The 14,746-nt window shown below is 42.6% G+C and overlaps 1 protein-coding gene across 7 annotated transcripts in view; it reads left to right on the top strand.

The window, feature by feature from the left end:
• Positions 1-8,419, top strand: part of LOC130363049 (amelotin-like) — a 67,352-nt gene extending 58,933 nt beyond the window's left edge. For all 7 annotated transcript variants that reach the window (XM_056568400.1, XM_056568371.1, XM_056568363.1 and 4 more), the window contains 2 exons: positions 4,347-4,379; positions 7,816-8,419. In XM_056568400.1, the coding sequence (XP_056424375.1) occupies positions 4,347-4,379; positions 7,816-8,340 (558 nt within the window). In that variant the 3' untranslated portion in view covers positions 8,341-8,419. The remainder of the gene's footprint in view (positions 1-4,346; positions 4,380-7,815) is intronic.
• Positions 8,420-14,746: the final 6,327 nt, after the last annotated feature.

Genomic DNA, 14,746 nt, shown 5'->3' with positions numbered 1-14,746 from the left:
ATCCCAGTATATACCAGCTGTGCACAGGATCTGGATACCATGTAAGTGATTATCTACAGGACCATATAGAGGTAGATACCAGCTGTACACAGTACAGAAAGACAAAGAAAGTAACGGCACAACTCCAAGGTATAACGCCTGTGCTCCGGCCGGACACGCCGGCCGTGAGGGCTCTTTGCTCATGTCCCCGCTGCCGTGCCCGCATGCGAATCCCAGCCCGTCACTCACCTCCTTCATCTTCCACCTCTCCGTGTCCTCGCAGCTGGAGCTCTTACTCTTAAAGGGCCAGTGCTCATTTAAATAAGTGTCTTCACCTGTCCCTTCTCCTTAAATATTAGCTCCTCCCTTGGTTCTCTGCCGGATCTTTGGTTACCTTGTTCCATAGTGAAAGTCCTGTTACCGTGTTCCCACGCTGAGCCTCCAGAATGCTGCACTTCACTCCTCAGGCCGACGTCATTTGGTGGGCTGCGCTCACGCGTGAAAGAGGATGCAGGCCCTCCCTGCCACACCTCCCATGACCCACCGCGCTCTTAAAGCTGCGGTGGCAAATTAAGAAAAAATAATGTATATCCGGCCTGAAATGAGACCCGGGGCTATTGGAGGGACACCTGGGCTATAGCCCCGTTAGCCCCTCTAACGACCTAACGACACCCCTGCCCAGGTGTGACACCATCTGAAGCCCTGCAGGGGAGAACTTCTGCCCTCCCTCTGCTATGCATCTCTGAGGTTACAGCCTAGTTCAGTGTGTGATGAGCTGTGATTAGCTTTGGCCACACACATCCGCTCAGCTCTGAACTCTAACCAAACTCTACAGTCTCTGTGCTCTGCACAGCAGCTGCAAGAGGGAGCAGAAATATCCAGCACATTATTTAGCACAATACACTGAAGGCAACACCCAACTTAGGTTCCTCCAGCTGTTGCAAAACTACAACTCCCAGCCTTTGGCTGTCCAGGCTTGCTAGGAGTTGTAATTTTGCAACAGCTGGAGGCACCCTCATTGGGAAATCCAGCTTTACTGTCTAGCTCAGCTCAAAGGGAAACAGGAGCTAAAAGATTCAGCTCCATATCCTGACTTTTGTCTCCACCAGGCTGCTAACAAGATTGCAGGCAGGAATAGGAGGACCCCTGGTGGCCAAACTTTTAGGGGTTACTTTAACACATAACGTTACAAAAGTATATTAGAAAAGTCATTTAAATTGGCTAATCTATATTTAGAGATGAGCAAACGTTTCAAAAATTCGATTCGGCAGCATGAGGAGACCATATAGTGGCTGAATGGCACAGCGTGGAGGTGTTGGCAGCATGAGGACACCATATAGTGGCTGAATGGCACAGTGTGGAGGTGTGGGCAGCATGAGGACACCATATAGTGGCTGAATGACACAGCTTGGATGAGGCTGAAGCATGAGGACACCATATAGTGGCTGAATGACACAGCGTGGAGGTGTAGGCAGCGTGAGGAGACAGTATAGTGGCTGAATGGCCCAGCATGGAGGTGTTGGCAGCATGAGGACACCATATAGTGGCTGAATGACACAGCATGGGCATGTTGTCAGCATAAGGAGACCAAATAGTGGCTGAATGACACAGCATGGAGGTGTTGGCAGCATGAGGAGACCATATGGTGGATGAATGGCACAGCCCGGAGTTGCCAGCAGCATGAGTAGGCACTAGGCCTTCACAATCCCTAAGATTAAAAGATGAATTAAGAAATTTAAACCGAAGATTTTGGATGCTACCTATGAGAAAATTTGAAATTCCCAGACCCAGGCCCAACAGCGGCATCAGTAACCCATATATTGCCTGAATGACACAGCCTGGAGTTGGCTGATGCACGAGTATACACCAGGGCTTCACAATCCCCCCCAAAAAACACCACAATTTTAGACATTTTTGAAAAAGATTTTGGATAGCGGGTGCTACTTATGAGAAAATTTGAAATTCCCAGACCCAGGCCCCACAGCGGCTTCAGTAACCCATATATTGCCTGAATGACACAGCCTGGAGTTGGCTGATGCACGAGTACACACCAGAGCTGCACAACCCCCCCAAAAAAAAAAAAAAACACCACAATTTTAGATATTTTTTAAAAAGATTTTGGATAGCGGGTGCTACTTATGAGAAAATTTGAAATTCCCAGACCCAGGCCCCACCGCGGCATCAGTAACCCATATATTGCCTGAATGACACAGCTTGGAGTTGGCTGATGCACGAGTACACACCAGGGCTTCACAATTCCCCCCAAAAAACACCACAATTTTAGAAATTTTTGTAAAAGATTTTGGATAGTTGGTGCTACCTATGAGAAAATTTCTAATTACCAGACCCAGGCCCAGCAGTGCCATCATTTTTCCACTACTGCCACCACGCTGACTGCCAACTGTGCTACCGCCTTGCTGTCATCTCTTCTCCTGATGATGATGAAGCCCCTTCTGCACCCGGCTCCCAATTGCGATCAGCTTCATCATCATCCACAGGTGTGTGCACGTCACTGAAGTCCTCCTCAGGTTCCCTAACACTGCCTGTTTCAGGACCCTGAACCCTTGCAACACCGCCACCCACGTCACTCTCCACATCACTACTTGGCCGCCTAGCGGAGCAAGTGGCACATGTCTCCTCCCCTTCTTGGCTGTCCAGTAGCTGCTGACTGTCCTCTATTAGATCGTCCTCAGTAAATAGTGGAGCTGAACCCTCAGCATAAGATACTTCTTTAGGAGAGGGAACAGCATAGGACAATGGCAATGGGAGGACAGGGACTGCTCCTGAGCCATGCCAACTGAGGGTTGTGTCTGAGGAACCCACCGACTGTTGACTGGGGGTGTCAGATGTCCCTTGTGATGATGTGGTTGAGCGTGTTAACCAATCGATGACGGCAGATGGGTTGCTGGTGGAGACACGACCGCTGGCTGATAGCGGGAGCTCAGGCCTCTCGCTGCGACTCCTGTTGCCACTCGCCCCAAGTCTGCTGCCAACTCTGCCTGAAGTGTTTAGGCCTCTGCCACTCCTCTGTGCACATCCTGGCACTTCTCTGCCTGACATACTTAGTGCGTGTATGAGGGTATTACAATACGCTACACTACTCTTTAAACAGTATTTGTCTAGAACAGCAGCAGGTGATTACTTACGGCTGTCCTTTCACAGTATGTAGGCCCTTGACAGATTAACAGGTACTAGATGGTACAATTCTTGGATGTACGTATGCGGTATGCACTGATGAGGGCAGTAATATGCGTAACTATACGCAGAAAAAACTATAAAAAAAAACAGCCGGTGAATACTATTGTTTGGACTTGCACAGTATGTAGCCCCTTGACAGATTAACAGGTACAAAATGGTACAAATGCACTACAGTCCACTGAACAATCACGTATTTCTGAACAGCAGCAGGACCCAATAGTGCAGCACCACAAAAAAAAAAAAGAAAACAGGGATTAAACCCTAAATTGCACTCTGTCACACAATTCTGAGCAGCAGAAGTTTTGTGGAGCAAATAAAATTAAACTCAATTGGGCTGAACAATGAGGAGATAAGATGCTTCAGAAAGTTCAGGCAGCTTGGAGATCTGTATGAGGCAGCTGACAGCTATCTGCCCCTCTCTGCTGCAATGCTCAATAACGTGAATAGGAAATTTAGCTATCAATGATCCTTCTCAGAGTAACAGCACAGCACTCTGCACTCCTGCCTTTCCCTAATGCTGATGTGACTAGCAGTTGCAGTGTAACGCTGTGGTATGAGCTATTTACACACACAGTCCCGTCCTCTCCATCTGAGTGCATAGATGAAGTGAGGCAAGAAGGCCGCCGATTATATAGGGGCTGTGACATCACAGGGGTCAGTGAACACTGATAGGCTGCATCTCACATGTGGTTCAGGGTCAGCCCGCCTACCTTCATTCCCGCCCTCCCATAATCCCCTGCCCCATGTACTCACATGTGGATCCGCCATCTTAGGTCTCCAATAGCCTGGAATGCTGTAAAATGGAGTTTAATGAAGCAATTCGCGCGATCGAATCGCGGCGATATTCGCATTCGTTGCAAATCGAATTTTTCATGAAATTCGTAACGAATTCGGGTTCGTCAACTTCGATTCGATCATCTCTATCTATAATATATTAAATTTCATTGATGGTGACAGGTACCATTTTAGCATAACTCTGGTATGCCAATCTTATATGGTAAGCGCTGTGGAGTACATTTATGGACAATTTATACAAATGTTATATACATATGGTTTTATTAATTCATTATTTCATTAATTTCTGTCTCACATTTTACAACAGTCCTGTACATAACTGTGGCAGAAATTGTATGCAAGTGTAAATTGTTATGTTTGCTTTGTTTATTCAGGGGCTTTTATCAGGTTCTGATTCTGAAGAAGGGGTAAGTACCACTCATGGCATATTCACACAGCATTTCTCTGATCAAAGAATTGACACTTGTTTTTTTTTTTTTTTTTTAAATGTGATAAGTACTTTAATCCCTCCCCAACCCATGACATACATGTGTGGTTGTGGGGAATTACATGTGTTACAGGTGGGGAAGTAGAAACAGCAAAAAACCATGGAGGGGTTAATAATACCCTTTGACCCCCTTTGACACCAATAATAATAATAATAATAATGATAATAAAATGTAACTTTTATTACACTGACATAAAAGGTGAGTATTTATAGATAGAATTAACTTTAAACCCCAGTTCCAGATTATGATTCATATTTAATGTAAATTTGGGTGGTTAACACATAGATTACTTAACTCTGAGACATAATAAAAGGGTACTCCGGCACTAAGACATCTTATTCCCTATCCAAAGGATACGTCATCTGAAGTTTTTGTATTGATTGGACTTTTTGATCGCTTTTTATTCATTTTTTCACGATATAAAAAGTGACCAAAAATTATGCTATTTTGGAATTTTTTTGCGCATACACCATTGACCATGAGGTTTAATTAACAATAAATTTTTATAATTCGGACATTTCCCCACACAACGATACCACATATGTTTATTTTTTTTATAGGAAAAGGGGGGTGATTAAAACTTTTATTAGGGAAGGGGTTAAATTATCTTTATTTTAAAAAAATCACTTTTTTAGTGCAGTATTATAGCTCTATAATACTGCACTAACTGATCTTTTACATTGATCTTTGTTATCTCATAGGATAACATTGATTGATGATTCTGCCGCTTGACTAGTCATGCCTGGATTTCAGCCACTGTGCAGTTATTCGGCGATCGGCAACACAGGAGGAAGGTAAGGACCCTCCTTGTGTCTACCAGCTGTTCTGGATGCAGCGATTTCGCTGCGGCAGTCCTGAACAGCCTGCTGAGCTAGCCGGGAGCAGTTTCCTTTCAAAGGGTTACTTTTTACTTTCAAAGAATTAATAGCATGCAGCAGTGCCGCGCACTATTAGCCACAGGTACCGACGGTTGTTAGAGTCCCAGGTCCCGGCCCCGCGTTTTAGAAAGGGAGCAGACTCAGGGCGTACAGGTACGCCCTGCATCCTTAAGGAGTTTATGCTTGTGCTATGTATTCAAGGTTATTCAAGTGTTTTATTTACTCTGTGCCAAAGAACAGTACCCTATTTACCCTACTGTTTATATTGACACTTACTTAACCCTGATCCATGGTCCCGTTTGTCTGTAATCTTCTTTAATCTGGTGACAGGCTTGGTGCCTTGCAGGAGCATGCTGTCATCACCACTGCTGCTTCCCTGCTGGGCCCCAGTGCTAGCAGACCTGGGGAAGCAGCAACAATGACATCAGTGTGCTCCTGGAGGAAAAACATAAGCAAAAAAATTCAAATTTACTAGGTCAGGAGGGGCTTAGGTCAGCTGCATAAAAATACCCCCTGCATACAACCCATTCAAGTCAAGCAGATGCAGAATGGGGAAGATTTCACATTTCTTTTAGTGTGGAATGCAATGTATATTGTGAACGTGTTACATCATCTTGCACTTAATACCCAATAATGACTAAGTGAAAGCAGAATTTTAGGTATTTTTACTGATTTCTTAAAAAAAGTAAAAATATAACATTGACAAAAGTATTCAGACCCTTTACTCAGTATTTAGTTTAAGTGCATTTGCCAGAGATTACAGCCTCCAGTCTTCATGGATATGATGCCACAAGGTTTACAAATATGCACTTGAGAATTTTCTTTCATTCTTTTCTGCAGATACAGTCAAGCTCTGTCAGGTTAGATGGGGATTGGGTTCACGTCAGGGCTCTGCTACTAAAGGAGTTGTGCCTACGCCATTCCTGTGTTATTATGACTTGTGCTTTGTGTCACTGTCTTGTTGAAAGGTAAACATTTGGCCCAGAGTATTCTGGATAAAATGTTCAATACAATATCTCTTCACTTTTCTCCATTTAGCTGTCCCTTAACCCTGACCAGTCCCCCTGTCCCGCCGGCTTAAACCTCCCACCCCAACATGATGCTGCCACCACCATACTTCACTATTGCATGGTATTGGGCAGGTGATGTGCACAGCTCCTAATTTCCTCCAGATAAAAGGCTTAGAATTGAGGCCAAAACTTTAATCTTGGCTTCATCATAGCAGAAAATCTTGTTTCTTATGGTCTGTGTCCTTTATGGGCTTTTTTTTTTTTTTTTTCAATCTCCAGATGGCCTTCATGTGTCTTTTTCTGAGGAGAAGTTTACAGCTCCACTGGTGTAATGTGGCAGTGATGGTTGACTTTCTGGAATTTTTTGTACCCTTCTTCAGATCTGGGCCTTCATATAATCCTGTCTCTGAGCTCTACAGGCAGTTATTTCCCTATTCATGGCTTGATGTTTGCCCTCATATACATTGTGAGCTGTGAGATTTTATACAGACAGGGATTTGTCTCCCCATATCATGTCCAATCACCTCCAATCAAGGTGTAGAAACATCTCAGAGATTATCAAGAAAAATGGGAGGAGCCAGAGCTAAGTGTCATAGCAAAGGGTCTGAATACTTATATCCATGCAAAATTGTAGTGTTTTCTTTTTAGTAACTTTGCAAACTATTCTAAAATTCTGTTTTCACTTTGTCATTATGGGGCACTGAGTGCAGAAATATGGGGGCATAAGTCCACAACATAACAAAATGTGAAAACGGAAAACTTGCGGAATACATTGTAGATGCAAATTTGATGCAGGAATGCACAGAAACATTGTGCTGCCAATAAACTTTGATCTGAGGTTACTAAGGTATAAACACATTGGGGGGGGGGGCAAAGTTATAAAAACTGTCTTGAAAGAACCTTCATCTTTCAAGAGTATTATAAGCATTAGCATTATACTTTCATATTTCAAGAGAATGATAAGCATTATGATTGGTTGCAATAAGTTTTTTCTTTTAGGCAGTTCATAAATTTGTCCCAGCAAACAAAGGGAACAGTTTAGTGTCATCCCATCTCCCACTATGGGCCCCAGTTGCATACAATGCATCTATGTAGATGTAGATCTAGGTAGCCTACTGAATTCTTGAAGTCTTAACAACCATACAGTCCATCTTCAGGTCTGGAAAACCACATTTATAAACTTTTATATGATGTTATATGTACTATATATATATATATATATATATATATATATATATATTAAATTTGAGTAGCCGTATTAGTCCAGTGATGCAGATGCAAATCATAAAATGTTGCAGTATGTTGTAATACCTGGACTTGATAAAGGGAGTAATCCTGAAAGCTTGTCTCTACAAAATGCTGTTAGTCCAATAAAAAAGGTATTACAAGATACTGCAACATTTTATGATTTGCATATATATATATATATATATATATCCATCTGTTTTTCCTTTTATCTTTGTACAGATGGTGTCAGGTGTCCTCATGGTTCCTGTAAATACTGGACTACAAGGAGATGTTATCAGCATGCACCAGGCTGGAGTCAGCATCAGTGGTCCTGATAGCACAATATTAATGGGACAACCAGCACTAAATCCTGTTGGCCAGCAAGGAATTGATATAAATATCCAAAGAAATGAAACTGTGTTAGTAGAAAGTGAATTACCAGGCAACAAGCATCAGGAATGGGTTAGGGATGATGCACCCGGAGCAGGTATCATTCAACCAACGAATTCACCCCACGCTAGATTCTGGAAAACTCCATCCCATGTCACTCCTACTGTGCCATCAGATATATTCAGAGGGGATATGACGGAGAGCCCAAGACCCACAACAGAAAACTGGATACTTTGTAATGCCTATGTACCCGACCATGAAGAGTTGCAAGGCCTGACAAGAGGAGATGGTCACATTCCTGTAATGGCTCCAGAATGTGCTGTCATTAAAAAAATATATGAAAGTCAGAATCAAATGGAGAGTACCAACTGCTAGAGATTGCGTAGAGGATGTTCAAATAAATGTGTACACCTGGAAAAGCTTACATCTAAATAAGGGCTTTAGCATATCCCACTATTAGGCATACAGTGGGATATATCACCATAGGGCTCCATTGTAAAAAAAAAAAATAATAATAATAATAATGAGATATATATATATATATGTGTGTGTGTGTGTATATATATATATATATATATATATATATATATATATTGCACCGTGTACGTTTTTTTGCTCTATGGAATAGAATTGTGTTTGAGGTATACTGTCATATGTCAGTCCAATGGAGGCCAAAAGAACACACTTTATTGGACTTTGTAAAGTTAATATAGTCCTATGAATATACTTATGTGTACACCTGGAGCTTTTCCGAGCAAACATGATAACCACAGATCACAGATAATGGGATTTAAACACCGCACTACATTACAAATGTTTTACCATACGTGTGGCAGGTATACATTAGATTAAATGGAATGCCACACTTTCAGTACAAGTAAGAAAATGTTATATTATGTAATGTATTTACCTGAACTGTGAGTTAATGGTAGATGTATGTAAACCATTTTTTAAGAACAATAAAGTGTTAATAGTGCTAATGTAAAGGGTGTAGAATTCTTGCAATAAAGTTGTCCATGTCCCTCGCCATCCTACATCCACATCTTCTCCCTTCCCTTGGCATGTATCTTTTTTGAACTGTACTATAAGCATATACACTTTTTTGGAAATTTTTTGGCATAAAATTTTTTGGCATAAAAAAAACATTATTACGCAGTGTGAACATAGCCTAAATGGAAAAAGAATTTCAAAGTATAAAAAGGACAAGCATTAACTCCTTAAGGACACATGACGTTCTCATACGTCTCCATTTCCGAGTCCTTAAGGACACATGACGTATGAGAACGTCATGTGTTTTACCGGCCCCCCGCAACCATCTGGAGCGGAGCCGGTCCCCGTTGCCTGCTGAAATCGTTCAGCAGGCATCGGGGCATATCGCCCAGGGGTGATGGGTGATGTCGGTGATGGCCGCAGATCGCTGGACAATTCAGTCCAGCGATCTGCGGCGGATTCCGGGTCAATCGGGTCTCCAGTGACCCGGTGACCCGGAATTATTGGCTGATCGGGGCCGTCAGAGACGGCCCCGAACAGCCAGAGCCAGCAGGGGTGAGGTGGCACTGGTGCCACCTCACGATCGCCCTGATTCGTCGGCCGGATTACCGGCCGACCAATCAGGGCGCCTGCTGCGGGTGTCACTCCCGCAACCTGCTCCGCCCCTCTTCCGGAGGACGTGAGCGGGTGCGGGACGTGCACCCCGGGTGCTGGGGACCCCGATCCCCGGCGCCCCTGTTGAGATCGGGGCCCCAAGAGCAGCAGCGGCGGCGGAGACGACGAGGGACTGACCTGTGCAGCGAGGATCGTTGGAGGTGAGTGACAGCCTCCTGCTATTGCTTAGCAACAGCTCCCAGCATGCAAAAAGGGCATGCTGGGAGCTGTAGTTATGCAACAGCAGGAGGCAGACCACCACAACTCCCAGCATGCCCTTATGGGCATGCTGGGACTTGTAGTTTTGCAACAGCTGGAGGCACATTCTTTCTATGGAAAAGTGTACCTTCAGCTGTTGTGTAACTACAACTCCCAGCTTGCACAATCAGCTAAAGTGCATGCTGGGAGTTGTAGTGGTGCATCTGGTGGTTGCATAACTACAACTCCCAGCATGCCCGTTGGCTGTCGGTGACTGCTGAGAGTTGTAGTTTTGCAACAGCTGAAGGCACACTGAGTTAAGTAGCAAACCAGTGTGTCTCCAGCTGTTGCATAACTACAATCCCCAGCATCCCCAGCCAAAGTAGTATGCCTCCAGCTGTTGCATAACTACAACACCCAGCATGCCCTTCCGCTGTCCGTACATGCTGGGGGTTGTAGCTTTTGCAACAGCTGAAGGCACACTGGTTGCAAAACACTGAGTTTGTTACCAAACTCGGTGTTTCACAACCAGTGTGCCTCCAGCTGTTGCAAAACTACAACTCCCAGCATGCACTGATAGACCGTACATGCTGGGGGTTGTAGTTTTGCAACAGCTGGATGTTCCCCCCCCCCAATGTGAACGTACAGGGTACACTCACATGGGCGGAGGATTACAGTAAGTATCCGGCTGCAAGTTTGAAGTGCGGCAAAATTTCTGCCGCAGCTCAAACTGGCAGCGAGAAACTACTGTGAACCCCCCGCCCGTGTAACTGTACCCTAAAAACACTACACTACACTAACACACAATAAAATAAAAAGTAAAAAACACTACATATACACATACCCCTACACAGCCCCCCTCCCCTCCCCAATAAAAATGAAAAACGTCTGGTACGCCACTGTTTCCAAAACGGAGCCTCCAGCGGTTGCAAAACGACAACTCCCAGCATGCACTGATAGACCGTACATGCTGGGAGTTGTAGTTTTGCAACAGCTGGATTCCCCCCCCCCCCCCAATGTGAACGTACAGGGTACACTCACATGGGCGGAGGATTACAGTAAGTATCCGGCTGTAAGTTTGAGCTGCGTCAAATTTTTTGCCGTAGCTCAAACTGCCAGCGAGAAACTACTGTGAACCCCCGTCCGTGCGACTGTACCCTAAAAACACTACACTACACTAACACAAAATAAAATAAAAAGTAAAAAACACTACATATACACATACCCCTATACAACCCCCCTACCCAATAAAAATGAAAACCGTCTGGTACGCCACTGTTTCCAAAACGGAGCCTCCAGCTGTTGCAAAACAACTACTCCCAGTATTGCCAGATAGCCGTTGACTGTCCAGGCATGCTGGGAGTTTTACAACAGCTGGAGGCACCCTGTTTGGGAATCACTGGCGTAGAATACCCCTATGTCCACCCCTATGCAAGTCCCTAATTTAGGCCTCAAATGCGCATGGCGCTCTCACTTTGGAGCCCTGTCGTATTTCAAGGCAACAGTTTAGGGCCACATATGGGGTATCGCCGTACTCGGGAGAAATTGGGCTTCAAATTTTGGGGGGTATTTTCTGCTATTACCCTTTTTAAAATTGTAAAAATTTTGGGAAACCAAGCATTTTAGGTAAAAAAAATATATATTTTTTTACATATGCAAAAGTCGTGAAACACCTGTAGGGTATTAAGGTTCACATTACCCCTTGTTACATTCCCCGAGGGGTCTAGTTTCCAAAATGGTATGCCATGTGTTTTTTTTTTTTTGCTGTTCTGGCACCATAGGGGCTTCCTAAATGCGGCATGCCCCCAGAGCAAAATTTGCTTTCAAAAAGCCAAATGTTACTCCTTCTCTTCTGAGACCTGTAGTGCGCCAGCAGAGAACTTTTCACCCCCATGCAAGGTGTTTTCTGAATCGGGAGAAATTGGGCTTCAAATTTTGGGGGGTATTTTCCGCTATTACCTTTTTTAAAAATGTAAACATTTTGAGAAAACAAGCATTTTAGGTAAAAAAAAATTTTTTTTTTACATATGCAAAAGTCTTGAAACACCTGTAGGGTATTAAGGTTCACTTTACCCCTTGTTACGTTCCCCGAGGGGTCTAGTTTCCAAAATGGTATGTCATGTGTTTTTTTTTTGCTGTCCTGGCACCATAGGGGCTTCCTAAATGCGGCATGCCCCCCAAAAACCATTTGTCGCTCCTTCCCTTCTGAGCCCTCTACTGCGCCCGCCGAACAATTAACATAGACATATGAGGTATGTGCTTACTCGAGAGAAATTGGGTTTCAAATACAAGTAAAAATTTTCTCCTTTTTATCCCTTGCAAAAATTCAAAAATTGGGTCTACAAGAACATGCGAGTGTAAAAAATGAAGATTTTGAATTTTCTCCTTCACTTTGCTACTATTCCTGTGAAACACCTAAAGGGTTAATACACTTACTGAATGTTTTTTTGAATACTTTAGGGGGTGTAGTTTTTATAATGGGGTCTTTTATGGGGTATTTCTAATATGAAGACCCTTCAAATCTACTTCAAAACTGAACTGGTCCCTGAAAAATAGTGAGTTTGAAAATTTTGTGAAAAATTTAAAAATTGCTGCTGAACTTTGAAGCCCTATGGTGTCTTCCAAAAGTAAAAACTCATAAATTTTATGATGCAAACATAAAGTAGACATATTGTATATGTGAACCCAAAAAAAATATGTTTTGAATATCCATTTTCCTTACAAGCAGAGAGCTTCAAAGTTAGAAAAATGCAAAATTTTCATTTTTTTCATCAAATTTTGGGATTTTTCACCAAGAAAGGATGCAAGTTACCATAAAATTTTACCACTAAGTTAAAGTAGAATATGTCACGAAAAAACAATCTCGGAATCAGAATGATAACTAAAAGCATTCCAGAGTTATTAATGTTTAAAGTGACAGTGGTCAGAATTGCAAAAAACGCTCCGGTCCTTAAGGTATAAAATGGCCTGGTCCTTAAGGGGTTAAACATTATAAATACTCTAAACACTTTTTCTTTATAATATTTATGAGATAAAAAAGCAAATATATATATATATATATATATATATATGTGTGTAAACATAATTGGTATTGACACATTCAGAAATGTCTAACAGTCAAAATATAATGCAATTAATCCCGCACAGTTCACACCATTAGAAGGGGGGGAAAACAAATGCTAGAATTGCTGTCTTTTTGCTGATAAAATGGTTCTGTCAACAGTACAAAACAAAAATGCTGTTACTACGCATTGTTTCTGCAGTAAGGCAGTTAGAAGATAGAAAAGCCACACAAAAAAAATATGTACAGTAAAGGAAAAATGTATTGAATCCCCTGCTGATTTTGTACACTTGCCCACTGATGAAGAAATGATCAATCTATAATTCTAATGGTAGGTTTATTTGAAGAGCGAGAGACAGCATAACAACAAAAACAAACCAGGAAAGTGCATTTCAAATAAGTTGTGAATAGATTTGCATTATTGATCCCCTATCAATTGGCAAAATTTCTGTCTCCTTGGTGTCTTTTTATACAGGTGAGATCAGGAGCACTCTCAAAAAAAATGTCATATTCTTCATGGATGTGTATGTTCAGGTTTTTACAAAAGATCCAATAACTGAAAATAGATGAATATATATTTTTTTTAAATGTGCTACTCAAACAAGGTCAGTAATATATATATATATATATATATATATATATATATATATATATATAGACATCCACTCCAAAAAACGAGAAGCCGCAGCACTCCAGTAAGGTGAATAAGATTTATTGACCCAACATCAGGAACAACGTTTCAACTGCCCAATTGCAGTCTTTCTCAAGCTCAACAACCAGTGCAAATGACAAGATATTTATACAAAAGGGGTGTATACAATGTTAATTAATTGACATAGTGGATAAAGTGCTTACAGTATCAAACATATATTAATAAAAGCCATCATGGCGTGCATCAAGTGCATAGTGCATTACAGGATATACATGCTTCGCACTCATAATGGTGTTCCGCATATATTATCATACCCTAACAAAAGTGTGTGACATTAAAATATTGTAAGAGAGGCAATTCATACTTGATACAATGATTAGATGAGTAATAATAGTGTAAATTACCATGTAAGATGACTGTATCATGTTGGCGTGGAACGCCGCCCGTGCTTCCGGTACGCTGCGCCATGACAGATCGCAGGGCGCATGCGTGTGGAAGACGTCACTGGACCAAAGGCCAATAACGGATCGGCGTCACTGTAGCCATAGAAACATAACTCTGCATGACGGTGCGCAGGCGCAGTGTCTGCCGCTGAGTCCTATACTGCCATGGGGAGGTCTGGCAAACCTCCCTACAATGAATGCATACAATGCAGTTTGGATAAGCGCAGAGGAGGTACGCGCTAGGGACTCACTGCCCCGGTATGGACAAGGGCAGGGAGACCCCTGGGGACACATGGGGACCCCCGGGTTAGCGGTTGGTCCCCAAGGTGCAATAGCGCGAACCTCACTACTGTGCATCCGAGTGAATTAAATAAAATTGGCAGAAGGACAAAAAGATATATATTCAGGCATCCGTCATGGTATCTTTCTTGATGCGTATGTTGCCTTCTCTTGTACATAATCTAAAATGATAAAAAGACATAGCATGAGATTCAAAATTCAATATGATATAAACATTTAAAAATCACATCACATTCAAAAAAATGGCAAAATGGTTGCTAACGGTAACAGACACTTTAATAGCGTTATTATGTTTAGAATACCTGGGGTTACCACAAATTCCACATTGAGACCATGAGGTCGTAGGGAGTTGAGTGTGTGGATCCACCGCAACTCACGTTTTTTTAGAAGGCTTGTACGATCTCCACCATATTTTAGAGGAGGGATGTGGTCAAGGAGTGTGAATTTAAGATCCTTTTCTGTGTGTCCAGCCTCCAAAAAATG

The sequence above is a fragment of the Hyla sarda genome, chromosome 1 (assembly GCF_029499605.1).
Source record: "Hyla sarda isolate aHylSar1 chromosome 1, aHylSar1.hap1, whole genome shotgun sequence".
NCBI lineage: Eukaryota > Metazoa > Chordata > Amphibia > Anura > Hylidae > Hyla > Hyla sarda.
Note: the sequence above shows the minus strand (reverse complement) of the source record. Positions and strands in the feature narration are given on the sequence as shown.